The sequence below is a fragment of the Hypanus sabinus genome, chromosome 11, assembly GCF_030144855.1.
Source record: "Hypanus sabinus isolate sHypSab1 chromosome 11, sHypSab1.hap1, whole genome shotgun sequence".
Lineage (NCBI taxonomy): Eukaryota > Metazoa > Chordata > Chondrichthyes > Myliobatiformes > Dasyatidae > Hypanus > Hypanus sabinus.
The window spans coordinates 75,481,137-75,499,188 of record NC_082716.1 but is presented as its reverse complement, the minus strand read 5'-3'; the positions used below and the strand labels follow the sequence as shown (position 1 = coordinate 75,499,188).

Below are 18,052 nucleotides of genomic sequence, written 5' to 3'. Positions count from 1 at the left end.
CTGATAGAAAACTTATGTAAAAAAGGCAATGTTATGATGGTCATGAGAGACTTCAATATTCAAGATGCAGGCTTCCCTAAAGGTTAACTTGCAGGTTGAGCCGGTAGTAAGGAAAGCAAATCCATGTTATCATTCATTTCAAGTGGACTAGAATATAAAGGCAAAGACGTAATGCTGAGGCTTTAAAAAGTATTGCTCAGACTGCACTTGGAGTATTGTGAGCAGCTTTAGGCCAATTACCTGAGAAAGGATGTGCTGGCATTGAAGAGAGTTCAGCGGAGGTTCAAGGGGAATGATCCTGGGAGTGAAGGGATTAACGTATGTGGTGTGTTTGAGCAGAGTCGATAAGCCAAGGCCTATTCTGTTCCTATGTCTAATGGTCTTAAAGTAATCCCTAACACCATATCAAAGTGACAATAGATATTGTGCACTATTTCCTAATCCTCAGGAGGCACTTCTCAATGAAGGCAGAGGTCGCTGATGAAACTCGCCATTGCCTTCAGTACACAACTACAGCCTCTGGCCATTGGCAAGAGAAAGTGTTTGAATATCAATACCTCAAACCTGGCACAGAGCTTATTGTCTACTACCCTACCCTGCCTTCTGTGTGCTTCTAGCACTGGGACCATCTATGACATGCACCTCAAACACCAGAGAGAACCCAGCACTCTTATCTCTACAAAATCCTCCAAATCCACGGGTAAGATAAGGGAAAAAATGTCACTCCCCTCTTCAAGGACAACATCCCCAGTGTTGGGGTCCTAATTACATCCATTTGGCTCACTTGAGTAAGTCTTGTTATCCATGCCTGACACCGGACTCCAAAATAGACACTGTATTTCCAGCTCTAACGTGGAAAGGTCTGCTGGAGAAGATAGTTCTACACTGTTCTCAAAGCCTTCATGAAGCAATGTAACTTCTGGAAATCCAGTCTATGACCACTTAAGATGGAGAAGATGTGTTGGGGATAGAAACATAGAAAACCTACAGCACAATACAGGCCCTTCGGCCCACAATGCTGTGCCAAACATGTACTTTCTTCAGAAATTACCTAGGGTTACCCCTAGCCTCTATTTTTCTAAACTCCGTGTACCTATCTAGGATTCTCTTAAAAGAGCCAATCATATCCGCCACAATCACTATTACCAGCAGCCCATTCCACACACTCAACACTCTCTGCGTAAAAAAACTTACCGCTGATATCACTTCTGTACTTACTTCCAAGCACTTTAAAAAAGTGCCCTCTCATGTTAGTCATTTCAGCCCTGGGAAAAAGCCTCTGACTATCCACATGATCAATGCCTCTCATCATCTTATACACCTCTATCAAGTCACCTTTCATCCTCGACCATTCCAAGGAGAAAAGACTGATTCTAAATAACACAGAGCATAGAAACGTGTGAGGAGGACTGTAATAGATTTAATGAGATTTGGATTGGCTGGTGAAATGGTCAGGTATGAAGTTGGGAAAATTGAGTCTCTTCTTGGGAGCACACAGAAGCCCAGCTTAAGTGCAGCCCGAACTACCCTCCCACTTGCTGCACCAGCCACCCTCTGTGGCAGCGTTTAAGGAACCCTTCTTGGTCTCATCAGCTACCTTGGAACCCACAAAGCCAGAGTGAGGGAGCAAGTCATCCTTGACTCCAAAGTGATAGCTCCAGGTGAAGGAGGCTATCTGTTAAGAGAGAGACACATCTCTGATGACTAACTCAGCTCCTAATGGAAAAATGAGCAGTTGAGTAAGGAACACATGGACTACATATACTCATGGAACGATGATGAGAGAATTGTTTAAATAAAAGATTAAATTTGGATTAAAACAGCAACTCTGCATGAAATTGGTTGAGTTGCTGATGATGAAATCCATGACCACTGGACACGACTGAAAACTCAATGAATAAGCATGATTCCAATCACAGAGTTTGTCTTCACAATCCACCATGCCCAGTGCTGAAGAAGGGGAGGCAACCTTCAGACCATTGTGCTTCGGAGAGAAGTTCTCTAAGTAGGTGTCAGGAAATGTAAAGGGGGCAAAAGCAGAGCAACAGAGACGATTCAGCGATGAATGATAATTTAGTAATAGACTGCAAAAGTAGCAAGCCTTGAGGAGCCACAAAGCGAGGAAGAACAGATACTAAATGCCACAGGCAACAAGGTAACTGCAGGCTATGAGCAACTGGTTGAGGCTGGCTGGTTCGATCAGTGAACAAGGACTGTGGAACAGAGCTGGGTTTAAATAGGCTGCAGGTGATCAAATGGAAATGAAGAACAGGTATATCCTGTCATCTGGGTGGAAACTAGGAGGTGCCCACTTGTGCAGGCCTGAGAGGACCACTCTCTCCCCTTAATAATGGAGGCAAAAAATGATCTAGGGCGATCCGGATAGAACTCCAAGATGAAACTGAGACCTCCCCTCTGGGACGTTCCCTTCCCAGTTGACCACATACTGTACATCATATCCATGACAACGTGAATCCATCAATTACTGAACTATATACACTGGACCACCTTCCATCGTACTAGGTTCCAGAGGTGCAGGCTCAACAGTGTTGAGTGATCCATAGAAACGGGCTTGAGACAGGACACGTGGAAGATAGGTGTCATCCTGAGGGTAGGTGGCAGCTGGAGATGGCAAGTAACTGGATTGATGTGATAGGTAATCTTGAAAGGACCAATGAACCGGGGCGAGAGCTTGCGAGAGTCAATGCACAGGAGCAGATCTTGGCTAGACAACCAGACACGGTCCCCTGGATGGAATTGTCTGGCTGGGCACCTCCAGTGGTTGGCATGACAGCTTTAGATGTTTGCAGCTAGGATGGCCCTCCATACCTTCTTTCAAGTACTCTGCCAGTGGTGAACCAGGGCTCTGGTGGACAGGACCCCCACCATTGGTTTCTCCACAGGAAACAATGGGGTTAGTAGCCATGAAGCACTTCAAAAGGTGATGTACCCATGGCAGAGAAGTTGTGTAGATTGTGGGACAACTCAGCCCAGGGCCGATCCTTTGTGGGAGGATTAGAGTTGGTGAATCATTGGAGAAACTTCTCAATTTGCTCATTGGCTCTTTCTGACTGTTGCTCTCTGAGATGCAGAGGAGGGAGCAGAAGGCTCACCAGAAATGAGAGATGAATTGTGTGGCCCCGGCAGACAGTGGAGGCGAACTGTAGAAAGTGTTGGAAAACCAGGTCTTCTGTCTCGGTGGCTGGTGGAATTTTGGAAAGGGTAATGAAACAGGAAGCCATGGAGAACCAGTCCAGCACTGCCATTGACTACTATGGCCCCTTTGGAAGGAGGCAAGCCCTGTGAAATCCATGGTGATGTGGGACCACAGGTGTCGAGGGACCAATAAGGACTGCAGGATACCTGAGGGCCACTGGTTGGAGGATTGGCCTGGGCACATTGACCAGCAGGCAGCGACGACCTGCATCATAGTAGGCCACCAGAACCGGCGTCGCAGAAAATCTGGAGTCCATTGTGCATCTGGATGGCCAGAGAGGGGTGAGGAGTGCGTCCCCCTGGAGTGCCTCAGAGTGCACGGCTGTCATGCGGTCATCAAGTGCGTTGGCTGGAGCAGGCCTGGCGGATCTGGTTCTGAAGAACCAGAGGAAGTGTGATCTGCGGCAGCAGACCAGGTTATCGGTGAGGTAGGGGATTTGGTAAGGGAGATGAGAGGACCCGTGATTTAGCTGAAGTTGCTGATGAATGGCAGCAGATGTTGAAGAGGACCAAGAAGCTCTGTGGCTATTTGAGGGAGCAGAGTCGGGGCCATTCAACGACGATGTGCAATTTCTCTGGGTCAGCGGCTAATCCTTGGGGTTAAAGGACATAACCCGGGAAGCAAATGACTGGGCTGTGGAACTGACATTTCTCAAAATAGCCATACAGTTGGTTTTTGAGGAGACACTGAAGGACTAAATGGACATGAAAAATGTGGCCTTGGGGGTCGTTGAAAAAGATGAAGATGCCTTCGAGGTAGACTAACGCATACCTGTGCAGCATGTTTTGAGGTATCTTGTTAATGAAAGCTTGGAAATTTGCTGGACTGTGTAAAGTTCGAAAGGCATCACCAAATATTCATAATGGTCAATGGGTGTTATGAATGCCATCTTGCAATCATCCCCCTGACAGATAAGAGTCAGGTTGTACACTCCCCATAGATCCAATTTGGTGAAGATCTGGGCCCCATGGAGTGTTTCAAATGCACTATCCATCAAGGGGAGAGGATAACAGTTCATAATACTGATTTTGTTTAATCCATGGTTGTTGATGCAGCGATGGGGACCCCCATCTTTCTTTTTGACAGGAAAGAATCCTGCACTGGCTGAGCAGTGAGATGGTTAAATAATGCCATGCTGCAGCTCTTCAGTGATGTAGTCATTCATGGCTTCTATCTCAGGAAAGGAGATGGGAAACAAATGACCTCAGGAGGTGTGGTGTCTGGGAGGAGATCAATCACACTGTCATGTAGTCTGTGAGGTGGCAGGGAGCTGGCTTCCCTTGGACTGGTATTCCTATGAGGTCAAGAGGTTCCTCCATTTCCTCAGATTTACAGCGTGATGTCAACTGAGGGTGCAGGCAGGCGGGTCCCCAATTCAGCGGTGAACTGGATGACCAGGGGAAGTGAGGGTTGTGAGTGGAGAGCCAGGGATAATCCAAGATGGGAGAAGTGTTGGGTGAGGTGATAAAGAGGGAGTGCTCTCCAATGTTCACGTGCACAGACTGTGTGCATGCTCTGACCATCTCAGACTCCAAGGGATGCCTGTCAATGGCCTTGATGTGAAGGGGTGAGTGATTGGCTCAGTAGAGGGTCCAAGCTGCACACACACAGTTCAGTCCAGAAAGTTGCCTGCTGTGCAAGAATCCACCAGAGCCTCCTGTGTACATAGAACTGTCGGGCGGTGGAGGAGGATAGAGAGAGTGGGTCGGGCTGTGGTGTTGGAACAAGGGGCCAGGGATCTTACCAGATAGAAGGCCCATTGTCTCTAGCTGGTGGTGCCGTTTCCTGGATGCAGTGGACATCTGTTGCATTGGTGATGGGCTGTTCTGCAGTAAGTGAACAAGTTGTTTCTCCACCAACTTTCATGCTCTTGGGGGTTAAAGGAGATCTTCCTTTAACTGAAACACACACAAAATGCTGGTGGAACACAGCAGGCCAGGCAGCATCTATAGGGAGAAGCACTGTCAATGTTTCGGGCCGAGACCCTTTGTCGGGACTAACAGGAAGGGTCTTGGCCCGAAACGCTTGAATTTCCAGCATCTGCAGATTTCCTCGTGTTTGCGTATCTCCCTAACTGCATGGGTTCTATGTGCGTCACTGATGAGGGTCCTGCAGCTTGAAATGGTTCTGGGAATGGAACTGGGGTTCTGGCTGGTGATCTGGAGGGTCGTTCCACAACACACCTGTCAATATGGAGGGCCAGAGTGATGAGGCTTTCAAGGCTGCTGGGAATCTCCAAGCTCGTCTTTCAAGCACTCCGAGAAGCGAGGGTCTGGAATTTCATGGTGTAATCCAGCACCAAACATGAGGCTTAATGCAGGCAAAGTATCCAAAACACTGCCTCCCTTTCACTTCCTGGCTGGTCACAATTCCCTCAGATTTATTGCAAGAGGCAGTTTTATTGTCTCAGTTAGTAATAGCCTGGGTGAGAGCTCGCCCAGTCGTGAAAGAGATGATGAAGGCAATCTTGGCTCAGTCCACAGAGTACAGAGATGGCTGGAGCTCAAACTGTAAGATGAACTGGGACAGGAAGTTGTGGCATCGGGTTGGGGATCCAATGGAGTATTCGGGCTCCAGAATCTGGGATTCTGAGGGGAGGGAGTCGACTGGCACGGGATTGCTGTAAGGAGATGGAAAGTTGGTTGAGAGTGGCGAGCAGATGGTCAATGGTTTGCAGCTGCTCCTGGATCGTGCACTCATGTCGGTGGATGACTTCCTCTAGCTGAGCAAATCTGCCAGGTCAACCACTGGTTCACCCATCCTCTCAGGGAATGTAGAGGAGGCTTGACCCAAAAGCAGAGTGGTGGAGATGGTTCAGCAACGAACAATAACTTTATTAATAGACAGTGAAAATAACAAGCTATGAGGAGCCAAAAATTGAGAGAGAACAGATGCTAAACACCACAGGCAACAAGGTAACTGAAGGCTAGGAGCAACTGGTTGGAGCTGGCTGGTTTGATGGGAAAACAAGGACTGCAGATGAGAGCTGGGTTTAAAGTAGGCTGCAGGTGATGAATTGGAATCATGTGGTAAAATAACTCTTGTTAACTGGGTGAAAACTGTGAGGTGCCTGCTTGTGCAGGCCTGGCAATAGGGGCATATACAGGGTGACTGCTGTGTACTTTGTATCAAATAATCCTGACAAAGCAAACAACCTTTTGTCCATTGAATAATTCAGTAACATGGTGGAGTGCACACAAAATGCTGGAGGGATGCAAACAGTCAGGGCGCATTCATGGAAATAAACAAACAGTTGATGTTTTGGGCCAAGACCCTTCTTCAGGACTGAAAAGGAAGGAGGAACATGCCAGAATATAAAGGTGCGGGGAGGAGAAGGAGGTCCAGCCAGAAGGTGGTAGGTGGATCTGAGTGTGTGGGAAAGGTAAAGGGCTGGAGAAGAAGGATCTGATATGAAAGGAAAGTGGAACGTAGAAGAAAGGGAAGGAGAAAAGAACCCAGGGGGACGTGGTAGGCAGGTGAGAAGAGATAAAAAGCAAGAGTGGGAATAGAAATGGGGAGGAGGAGGAAATTTGGAAGGAGAAATCGATATTCATGCCATCAGGTTGGAAGCCACACAGATGAAATATAAGGTGTCACTCCTTCATCCTGGCACAAGAGGAGGCCACAGACTGACATGTTGGAATGGGAATGTGAGAAAACAGATCTGGAAGACATGTGGAACAAGATGGTGACAATGACAAGCTCCCGGGAAGGACATATGGCTGTGAAGGGCAGCAGAGTTCACAGAGGGGGCACAGTGAGAGAGGTTTTCGCTGAACTCCTGTCAAAGAGAAGATTTAAACTTCTTCAGGGTAGGCATCCCTTGAAGAGACTTCTCAGAGGAGCAGCAGATCAGAAATAATGCTGGAAAAAAGATGTTAGAAATCCAAAGCAAAGCACACAAACTGCTGGAGGAACTCAGCAAGTCAGGCAGCATCCATGGAATGCCTGATAAGAAAGACATTGGCCAAATATGTTTCAGACCATAGATGTTCATTTATTTGTACTCTTTGATTCATTTGTTTGGGCACTTAAGAGCTAAATAATGAGAATTCTGTTTCTTGTTTCTATATAAATGGAAGGAAGGAAATTTACTACCCACCCTTGCTCTGTGTTTGAAAGGAGAAGCAAACATGCTCCCTTCATGAGGAAATGCCAACATGTCAGTTCTTGCTGCATTACTGTAGCCATGTGCATTTATTCAATGTTATTGATGTATATGCTCTTCTTTTGTAAGTTTCACCCACACACGCTGTGGAACTGTGGGTTAGAGGATTGTAGCCTGCAAGCCCAAATGTGGCAGCCATAAAGAGACTAATTTCTATGAGCTTTAAGTCTGGTCTGCTTTGGTAATGTAGCTGAACCTTATACGATCTGTGGCTTGCTGATTTTGTTGGTTCTTTTGGATTTGTTCTGTGAACAGACGGGCAGCTCTGGAGCCTCGGCAGCTATTCATGACTCCGTGTGGCTGTTATCTCTTAATGCCTTTGGTTAACAAGAGTGCCTCCATCTCGGATGTAAAATGGGTAACAGACCACTTTTCTAGGGCACATCCGAACTCCCATGATGCATCAGTCTTCAAAGACCCAGCAGTAATATGAGACTGCAATCCACCGTCCATCCTGATGATGCTCACACTTTATCCCTACGCTCTCGTACCCTGCTGCATCTGTTGGTCCTGCTTCCTCTGATGTTCTGCTGTGATAAAGCAGGACTTGCAGGACACCCAGTCACTTCATTACACACAGAGCTAATTCTATTCCCACTTTTTTAAAAAGAGTAACTGTCTTTACACTTTTGTCGTTGACACTTAACCTGTGTAATCAGAAATGCCGTGGTCATTGGGCTAATGGTGACAGAATACAAGTGTTTGAATTAGGAACAAAGGGAGACCATTTAACTCATTGAGCCTGCTCCACTATTCAGTAAAATCAGGGCTGATCTGACTGCAAGCTCAATTTCATATGACTGCCCTACATAATAGCCTTCCAACCCTTGCTTGTCTTAAACATACTCTAAGGCTGCTTGATGCACCATCAATAACTGTGAGACGTGGGTTAAGGTAGGCTTTTATTGGCTGGAAGAAAGTACAAGCAGCAAGTGACCACCACACAACATCCTGGAGACTGAGGAAGGGTCTGTGGTTCCAATCGCCTTTATACCGGGGCCTGTGGGAGGAGCCACAGGAGCAGTCAGCGGCGGGGGGGGGGGGGTGGGGGGACGTGTCCAGATAGGTATATGTAATTCACCACACTGCTTCCACTGTATTTTAAGGAAGAGAATTCCACAGACTCACAGAGAGAGAAGAAAAAATGACCTCACCTCTGTCTCTGTGGGTCACTCTGAGTTCTCGAGTAAAGAAACATCCTCTCCACCCCACCTATTTGCAGCATGGTTTAACTCAGGGTTTGCAGCTGAACTCGAGGACATCTCCAAACACAGCTAATTGAATTTCCCCACGAGGGGAGAAGTGCACTGTGCAGATGTGCCTCTCTAACAAGCCAACTGTGAATTTACACAGCGTAGTGTTGCCTAGATGATGTAATTATTGTTAATGTTTGTTGGAACGACAGTGAGATCTTAGTTAATACGCTAACACAAAAGAAATCACAGTGAACCCATTACTTTTTTTGCACTACTTATTTAATTTGCTATATATAAAAATATAATTAATGTAATTCACAGTTTTTACATTATTATTATGTATTGCATTATACTGCTGTTGCAAAAACAACAAATTTCATGACATATGCTGGTGATATTAAACCTGATTCTGATTCAGTTCTTCCCTGGACTGCTTTGAGGGGTTTTCTGCAATATAACATTTCTGAGAATCAAACATTTTTTTAATAAGAGATCATGTTTATTGACTAGTGCCATTCATTTCTAAGTATGTAAAGAATTGCAGAGTCTTTATTTTCATTAGTAGAGGATAATGATCTCAGCAATTAAGTCTGACTTTTGAATGATGCACAAGTATTCTGTCCTGACACCTTTTAGTTCTCATCTTTTCATGTGTTCTGCCCATTAGAAGACTGTTTTCCTTTGGAGATGTTTTGTTGCAGTCTACCCTAGTCCTTAGTGCTCCCTTGTTCAGAAACATTTCAATACCAATGTGATTGCTCGCTAGTGTGGCCCCAAAAGGAATTGCATTTGCTGAACAGTGACAAATGACTTTCCCTCAATATAAATCTTTCCTTTTCTCTGAGGCCAAATTAAGCAGCAAGTTGTGGAATGGGTCACTCAATCATGGCTGCGTGTTTTTAGAAGGACGCCAGCCATTCACATCATTAGTCACCCAACAGTTTCCTAATTATTTCACTCAGGAACTCCATGGTCTAAACCTCTGTATTGGAAAGAGGTGAAATACCTTGCAAGTTGCTTTTTAATGCCTCTTTTATTTAAATTGCTGAGCTCTTTCTTTGTGTGTAACTGCAAGCCATTGACTAGTAAGATTAGCATAACTGTTGTGTTCTCAGATATTTGAAACAGAGACATATTGCCCAGAAGGAAAATGGTGTATAACTGTAGTCTTCATATAATAAGAAGGATGCTGTGACATGGCGTAGGAGGCAGACGAAAGAAGATAAAACATAAGAGCTTATCAAAGCTAGGAGAAAATAATTAATGGTAAATGCTGAGGCTCCCTTCTTTCAAAAAGAAATGCGTAGAAATACAACCAAAGTCAATATGGAATGAAGGGGTTAATATATGAGGAGCTTTTGGCAGCTTTGGGCGTGTACTCACTGAAATTTACAAGAATGAGGGAAGATCTCATTGAAACTTACCGAATGTTGAAAGGACCAGATAGGGTGGACATGGAGAGGATGTCTCCTTTGGTGGGGGGCTCGAGATCTAGAGAGCACAGCCTCAAAATTGAGGTGCGACCTTTTAGAACAGAGGCAAGGAGGAATTTTTTTTTAGCCAGAGGGTAGTGAATCTGTGGAATGCTCTGCTGCAGACTGAGGTGGAGGCCAAGTCCATGGGTATATTTAAGGCGGAAATTGAAAGTTTCCTGATCAGACAGGGCCTCAAAGGATATGGCAAGAAGGCAGGTGTATGGAAGTTGAGTGGGATCTAGGATCAGCCATGATGGAATGGTGGAGCAGACTCGATGGGTTGAATGGCCTAATTCTGCTCCTATGTCTTATCGTCTTATGGTCTTAAATGCTACATAGGAGTAGGTCACATTGTTGTCTGTTCTGTAATTCATTTCTCTGGAGGAATAATACAGGTAGAGAACAAATACTGATGCTCCTGTACAGCAGCGTTTGGTGCTATCGACTGGGGGTGTATTTCCAGTAATAACGGTAATGAAAGTCTTCTTAGGATAGAAATACAGGAGCAGTTTTCATATTTGCAGAGTCCAAACTTCACAGGCACATTGATGGTCACTGGTAAATCGAGTGGAGAACCTGAGGGGTTCTCTACTCAAAGTGTGGCAAGAATGTGCGAAGTACAACCACTGGATGATGTTGAAGCAGAGGGGAAAGGTTTCAGGTAGAGGAGGGAAACACAATGTGGAGAAAAGAATGGAAGCATCTGCTGATAGGAAGGGGTGGAAGTGGAGGGATAGAAGGAGGCTTGAGAGGAAGAATAAGCATTGGCTTGTTAAACAGATGGACCACATGACCAGCTTCTCTGCTGCCAACTTGTAACTTGAAGGGATCTGCAGAGGAAGGAATCCTCAGGCAGAACATATACTAGGAAATTGTTTGATGATTCAGGAAGGAGCAGGATTGAAATATATTATACCCTAAGTTGGTTGACAGCTTTCACGTGGAGAGAATATTTCCTTTTGTGGGAGAATCTAGAATGAATTAGTCATATATACAACAGGAAAACAAGCCCTTCAGCCCATTCCCTGCGTGGACCCATTTACAATAATCACGCGTTAATCCTTTTCTTTCATTCTCCGAACAAACTCATCAACTTACGTCAGGAAGGAGAAAGTGTCGAGAGATATTGGTAGACATTAAGGTGGAAGGTGGATAAATCCCCAGGGTCTGGAGTGACACTAGGTGAAGCAGTTGAGGAGATGCCAGGTCTATCACAGAGCTTTGTACACTTTCGTTCACCACAGGTGAGGAAAGCTCACATTGTTCCCCTGTTCACAAAAGTGATAAACCAGGACATTACAAGAAGTGAGCCTTGCATCAATACTAAGAAAATTGTTGGAAACAGATTCTAAGAAAAAGGTTTTTTTTTATGAAATTGCAGAAACTGGTTAGGAGTCAATGGGCTTTTGTGCAAGACAAATCCTGCCTCACAAATCTGATTGAGTTTTTGAAAATTGATGAAAGTAACACAGTAAACGTGGTTTATGTAGACTTTAAAAGGCTTTTGGCAGAGTCCCATGTACAGGTCTGCAAAGTCTCAGTCCAGAAGATTAGGACACAAAACTGGCTGAGTAATAAGAGGCAGAGCGTAGTGATCAAGGGATATTTTTCTTACTGGAGGTCAGTAACTAATGGTGTACCACCGGGCTAATGCTGAGACCAGATACTTGGATAAGAATGTAGGTGAACTGATTAGTACATTTGTTGATGAAGCAAAAATTTCTGGTGGAGTAAATAGAAAAAAGAGTTTGAAAAGATACAAAGGGACACCAGTCAGTTGGAAAGTTGGGTGGAGCAGTGGCAGGTGAAATTAAATCCAGACAATGTTAAGTTAAAGCATTTTGAATATCAAATACTAACATGATATATAGAGTAAATGGCAAGGGCTTCGGGTTAGTTGATGCACAGATGGACTTGGTTCGTAACTCCCTGAGAGAGGGAACATAACTAAATGGGTAGTAAAGAAGGCTTTTGGCCAGTTTCCCTTCATAGGCTGAAGTTTGAATATAAGAGATGGGATGTCATGTTGCAGCTGTACAAAATACTAGGTAGGATGCACTTAGTGTATCGTGAGGAGTTCTGGGTGCCACGTGACAGGAAATATCTGGTAGCATTAGAAAGGTTTCTGAAGAGATTTGCTTCAGAAAGAAGGGCTGTGGTTACAAAGAGGGATTGGATAGGCTGATTTTATTCCCACCGGAATATCACTTATATAGATGTCTGAGTAAGTGGCTAACAGCAAATCAAGCCATTGACAAAGCACTTCATACAGTGCTTCACAGAAACATTAGAGTAAAGACCATCACAACCATATTAGGCCAGAGGAGTGAAAATATGCTCAGGAAGGCATATCTTAAAGGCTGACTTTAAAGGGGAACTAGAATAGAGAGGTAAGCATTTTGTGTAGTAGGAACGTTGTCAGCAAAGCTTTCATTAGATGACATCCACTAGCTCATGGAAGTGGTGTTGCACTTGGTGCATTTACCAGTCTTGATGACCCTCAGCATTTCAGTCCAATGATGAGAGTTAGTTTTTTCTCAACCAATGATGGTGTCTCAGCAGGTTCTGGAACATTCAAATTAGTTGCTAATGTTGAGGATGACGGATTGATTGCATTGTGAATTGTGATATCCACTACTTTTGATATGCATAATATCAGAAAGAAACAATAATCATTGTGGATCGAGCAGTAGTATATCAAGGCAACTGGATTTTCTGTGATGTCTAGAGTGTCTCTTTGATGTCCCTTTGATGCACAGATCTGTATATTGGCGAGGCAAAACAACCACTTCACAAACGAATGCCCCAATACAGGAGGGCTATCACCTCAGGTCAAGACTCGGCTGTATGTCTACACTTAAAGGACAAAGTACCCTCCTTTGATGATAACAATGTGCACCTTTTGTCAGGGAGGACAGGTGGTTTAAAAGAGGGGTTAAAGAAGCCATCTTTGTCAAACTGGAAAATCCATCCCTGAACAGAGGGGTGGGGTACGACACCACCTTTCAGCTACTTACAATGCAGTACGAACATCTCTAACCCAGCAGCTCCACAACAGTTCACACCTCCATTCATGCAAAGATAAGAGTAAAGACCCTCTTATTACCTCTAGGACCCTCATGTGATTGCTATACCTTTAAACAACTCACAGTTCATAAATTGGAAAATCACTCATCATGGATCAGAACTGAAGAAACCTCTCAGATGAGTAGTGAAACGTCTTTTAGACAACACAGCAAGTCCTGTTGCCTTGATATACTAACGCTTGATACACAATGACCTGGATGACTGAGTGCCTTCATAGATAAATAGTCATTGTGATATTAATAATTGTGAAATTCCTCCACTTGTCATTTGCATTTGTGTAATAACCCTATTAAATCTGGCCATCATGAAATCAGAAAAAAATTATTTTCATGCAGAAAAATGTGTGTCCATGTTTGCAGAACTTTCTGAATTGGTGGTGACACACTGATAGTTTAGATAGCTGGTGAAGCCCTTAGGTTTAAGAAGGCTTCGGTCCCTATTACTTTGTGTAGTCATAAAACCAAAGACACAAGAGATTCTGTGGATGATGGAAATCTGGGGCAACAACACACAAAATGGTGGAGGAATTCAGCAACTGAGGCAACATCTATGGCTATCAAAGATGCTGTCTAACCTGCTGAGTTCCTCCTTTATTTTGTGTGTGTTGCCTAAAGGATGATGATAATGACTGTCTAACTTGCTGAATTAGACACTCATATTGACAGATGTTGTCTAACTTGCTGATTTCCTCCATTATTTTTTGGGTGTTGTATTCAGGATAATGAAAGCTTCTCTATTTTGTTTTGCTTCAAGTGAGCATATTGGGAAAGCAGTAGACCAACTGGACTGATAGCAATTAGAGTTGGGTCAAAAAGGTTCTGTAAATGCTGCAGGATAAATGCTGTGCAGCTGTCTGAGCAGTAATATAGACCATCACTCAGCTTATTTGTTTTCCTTCTGAGCAGGCTGGGCCGAAGAAGGATGAAGTGCCTAGGGCTGAATCAAGGAGATTTATTCCAGTCCAGACAGTATGCTAAAGGACTGCCTGCAAGTAAGTGCAAATTACCTTTGGACAGTAATGATACTTCAACCACGAAGTAGCTTTGAATTATTAAATCTTCTTTATTTGGGAGGCGGATGGATTGAAAGTAAATGGAGCAGAATTTTCAGCCCACGCCCCATCTCCCCAGTTTGCAGACATTATTCACAATCCTTCCGAGACAGTATACACTTGGACCCAGAGCAGGGTGAGTCAGCTACCCGGACCGCAGAATCCCCTGACTCCACAGAGTAACCAGTGTGGAGACAGGGGCTCCCACAGAACAAAGGAAGTCCTGCTCCGTAATGCTGCTGGTGGCTTTCACAGCCGGCAAAGCCTTGCCACTAGCCTAGCGGGACTTCTAATGATTTTTAATTGCTTTGGCTAATTAAGATTGAAGTAAATTGAAGGCAATGCAGGGAGATGAATCACGTGCAGGCTGATGTGCAGTTTAAATTGGTATAATCAGCACAGATATTATGGGCCAAATGGCCTGTTCTTCAGAAGTACATTTTTTCTATAAATGGTTACATTTGTAAATTTTCATTTCTTGAAACATTATAATAAATAAAGCTTATAAAAACAGTCCTAAAATGCACACTGTCTAACCAAAAACAGTAAACTAAAGTTAGCCAATTTGCCTCCTTAAATAAGGCCATACAGTTGCTTGGCACCAGATTAGGGAGGCAGTTTCCCAAAAAGAGTGCAAGACTGGACCCTGTAACTGGCATCCGCCTGGCATCCAGCAGCAGAACTGAGTCTGTAGCAAGGCTGACACTCCCAAGTTTGACAGGGTGGTGGGCTTGGGGGCACAAGCCTAACTTTACTGGTTCTGATTAAAAAATGAACTCCTAGAAGAACCAAGTGGTTAAAAGAATATTGGTGGAGGCAAAGGGATGGTCAACATTTCAGGTTGAGATTCTGCATCAGGACTGTTGATGTGTCTCCAGATTCACTGCTGCTTGAAAGGATGAATATTTTTACATTTTTCCACCTTTGTGGTTTCAGTCTTGACCCAAGGCATACTCCCCCATGAGTAATATTAAACCAAACTACCAGATGATCCAATAGGTTCAATGATATCTTGAGACAGAGAGAAAAACTGTATGAAAACAGGCCATTCAGCCCCACTCGCCCATGATGCCCATCTACACTTGTCCCATTTTTCTGTGTTTGGCTCATAGCCCTCTAAAGTTCTGTATCATTTAAAAAAGAACAAGGGTTCCTCCCATGAGTTAGCCTACATTTGAGGGATAAACCAACAGAATAAACTGTCCTTCTTACTTCATTGCAGTTCTGGGAACTTGCTCTCTGCAAGTTAGCTTCACTGTCTCCACCTCACCACAGAAACAGTGTGTCAAAAGGACTTAATAATAAAAACACTTCAGGACTGGTTAACAATGCTGTATAAATATAACATCTCACATTCTAGGAACTATGTATTTTATAGACACCACATACGTGGAAAAACACAGCTACAAATAGCTGTTTGTAACATGCCTGGTTAAAATTGAGTGTAGGGGATGCTTGCTGCTAGGGTCATTAAGCCAAAGAGCCAGACAGCACAGAAACACAACCTTTGGCCCACCACTGATAGTCTGGCATCCATCTACACTAATCCAGCTTTACATTCCCATCATCGCAGACGTCTCCACCTCTCTACCGCTTACCTACAATGCAGTGGCAAATTAACCTACCAATCTGCGCACCCAAGGGCGTCAGCGGGAAAGCTACATGGTTCCAGGGAGAACCTGAAGACTCCACACAGCCAGCACTGGAAGTCAGGATCAAAACTGGGTTGATGAATTGGGCGGCAGTGACTCAACCGGCTGTGCCACTGTGTCACCTGCGCTTCAGCGGTCGCAACATATTTGAGGTGGATATGGTCAATCCTGGGCACTGCATACTGTGTTGACCTCAACCCTGGCACATGGTTTGCTCTTGGTTCACCAATGAGGACATTTTACATGAATTGTTTACTGACAAGAGCTCCTTTTCTAAAGGCTTATGTTTGGTGCTCTCATGCTGAGTTTCTCACTGTGGAATGCCTTCTTACTGTTACAGAAGCCCAGTAGGAAGCTTAAGTAACTCTGGGTATTTTTTTTTGCCATTCAGTGCTGGCATAATCCTTGCACCTTCTGAAACTTGGTAAAGCAACTTGTATTCCAGCAGTCATTAGTTACATTGCTATTTGGTTTTAAAGATTTGATAGAAAACCATACAGGGTTTGAACAATTTTTTTCTCTCTCTAAGGGATTGTATAAAAAAAAGTAAGCATTCAGCTATTAACCAAATATTTGGATTTTTAAAGCTATTTATATGCTCAGCGTACCCGGCAAAGTCCATTTAATTTGCTAAATGTTAATATTTATCCAGCACAGCCTGCACATAAATCGACAGGCTCGGAAAAGAGTGAAATCAGCATTCCAGCATTCATCCATGTTAGACGTAAAAAACAAATAAAAATTGCTCTCAGAGATCAAGGTGAAGCAGGAGCAATCAATAATTACAATGCTTTGTTGCCTTATTTGTACTGTTAAAAATATTTTTGATGTAAACCTAGTATTTCAGTTCAAGCGTACACACCACAAGATAATTAACAATGCAGACGCCTTACCTTTCTGGCACTTGTAAACAATGTAAATGGGGCTCGGAAATGGCTTTTCTTGCAGTTGGTAGCCTGCAATGGAGCTGGAATGCTTTGAATGAAGCTTTCAGGCACCTCTTGGTACATCAGCTTGTTTGGAGCCAGATTTGTCGCTCTGCCTCTGCTGAAGTCTCACTGGGGGAAATGGTCCGAATACCAGCCCTGCATCCTAACAAGCTAGAGCTATTGTTGGCTTCTGTAGTCTCTGAGGGCACAGCCTATACCAAGCTCCTTCTGTATCCTTACTCGAGACAGTAATGCATTCAGAGCCTGAATGTACATACAAAATTTATCTGGTGTGGGAGGAGGGGGAAGAGGAAGGAAGAAGGGAGGATTATTTTGCATATGCTAAGGTAGTTTGACATGCAGCTGAGAGATAAAGGAAACCAGAATTGAAATGGTTATGCCAAAAGCATTTCTTTTAAGCATTTGGAATCTGTAGATAAAAGCCCTGACTCCTGCTGAGAAATGCAGTGAAAGGTTCTTTTGTTGAACTATGCACATTCTTTACATTTTGGCAGGCAGTTTCAGCTTTCTGAGGAATTGTCTTGTATAGAAATAGACACTTGCACAAATGACCAGAATGTGTTAAAAGATCTATGAAATGTATAGTAAATGGGCACTAAATAAAAATGAAGGGGATTTTCATTCTTATATCTGCTGTTATTATTAGACTTTCACACTATTATTTCCTGAACAAAGAATCACCTCAGGGAGATGAATGTTCTGCTTTGATGAAAAAATTACATTTATGTTTTCTAAAAAATATATAGTCAAATCCCAGTATTCCAGTGCACACAAAATATCTTGGAGACTGGAAGTCTGAGAATTTAAAGCCAGGAATGCTGTCAAAGTTCAGCAGACCAGGCAGAGGGATGTAAACAGTAGCAGAAGGGGAAGAAAATCCGAGACAAATGTGCTTGATGAAATATGGCGACAGGGTAAAGGGGAGGGGAGTAAAGAACAATGAAGGAGTCCTCTCAGCTTTTGGGAGGTAAAAGGGCAGGTGATTAAGGTTCCTTGGAAGATATGACAAAACCAACAGACCTGGGAATTTCAATGGCTGTGATTTACGTGGAGCTCTGAATAAGAGACTGTTAAATCTCATTCAAATTTTATATCGCAGTCAGGCAGCAACAAAACGCTGAATCTGCATAATCTATCGAACACCCTCCGACATTATCCTGTGCTTTCAACCTCTCATTAACCTCCTTAAGTTCTGCCACTGACCAGTACAATGAATTAACCTATTAACCCAGACATTTTTGAGATTTGGAAGGAAA

The 18,052-nt window shown here is 43.8% G+C and overlaps 1 protein-coding gene across 3 annotated transcripts in view; it reads right to left on the bottom strand.

The window, feature by feature from the left end:
* Positions 1–17,127, bottom strand: part of LOC132402121 (regulator of G-protein signaling 8-like) — a 40,463-nt gene extending 23,336 nt beyond the window's left edge. The window contains exon 1 of one of the 3 annotated variants that reach the window (XM_059984726.1): positions 16,740–17,127. In XM_059984726.1, coding sequence (XP_059840709.1) covers positions 16,740–16,856 — 117 coding nt within the window. In that variant the 5' untranslated portion in view covers positions 16,857–17,127. Of the gene's footprint in view, positions 1–8,539; positions 8,675–16,739 lie in introns of those variants that run through there. The other 2 variants (XM_059984728.1, XM_059984727.1) reach the window with 2 other exon arrangements.
* Positions 17,128–18,052: the final 925 nt, after the last annotated feature.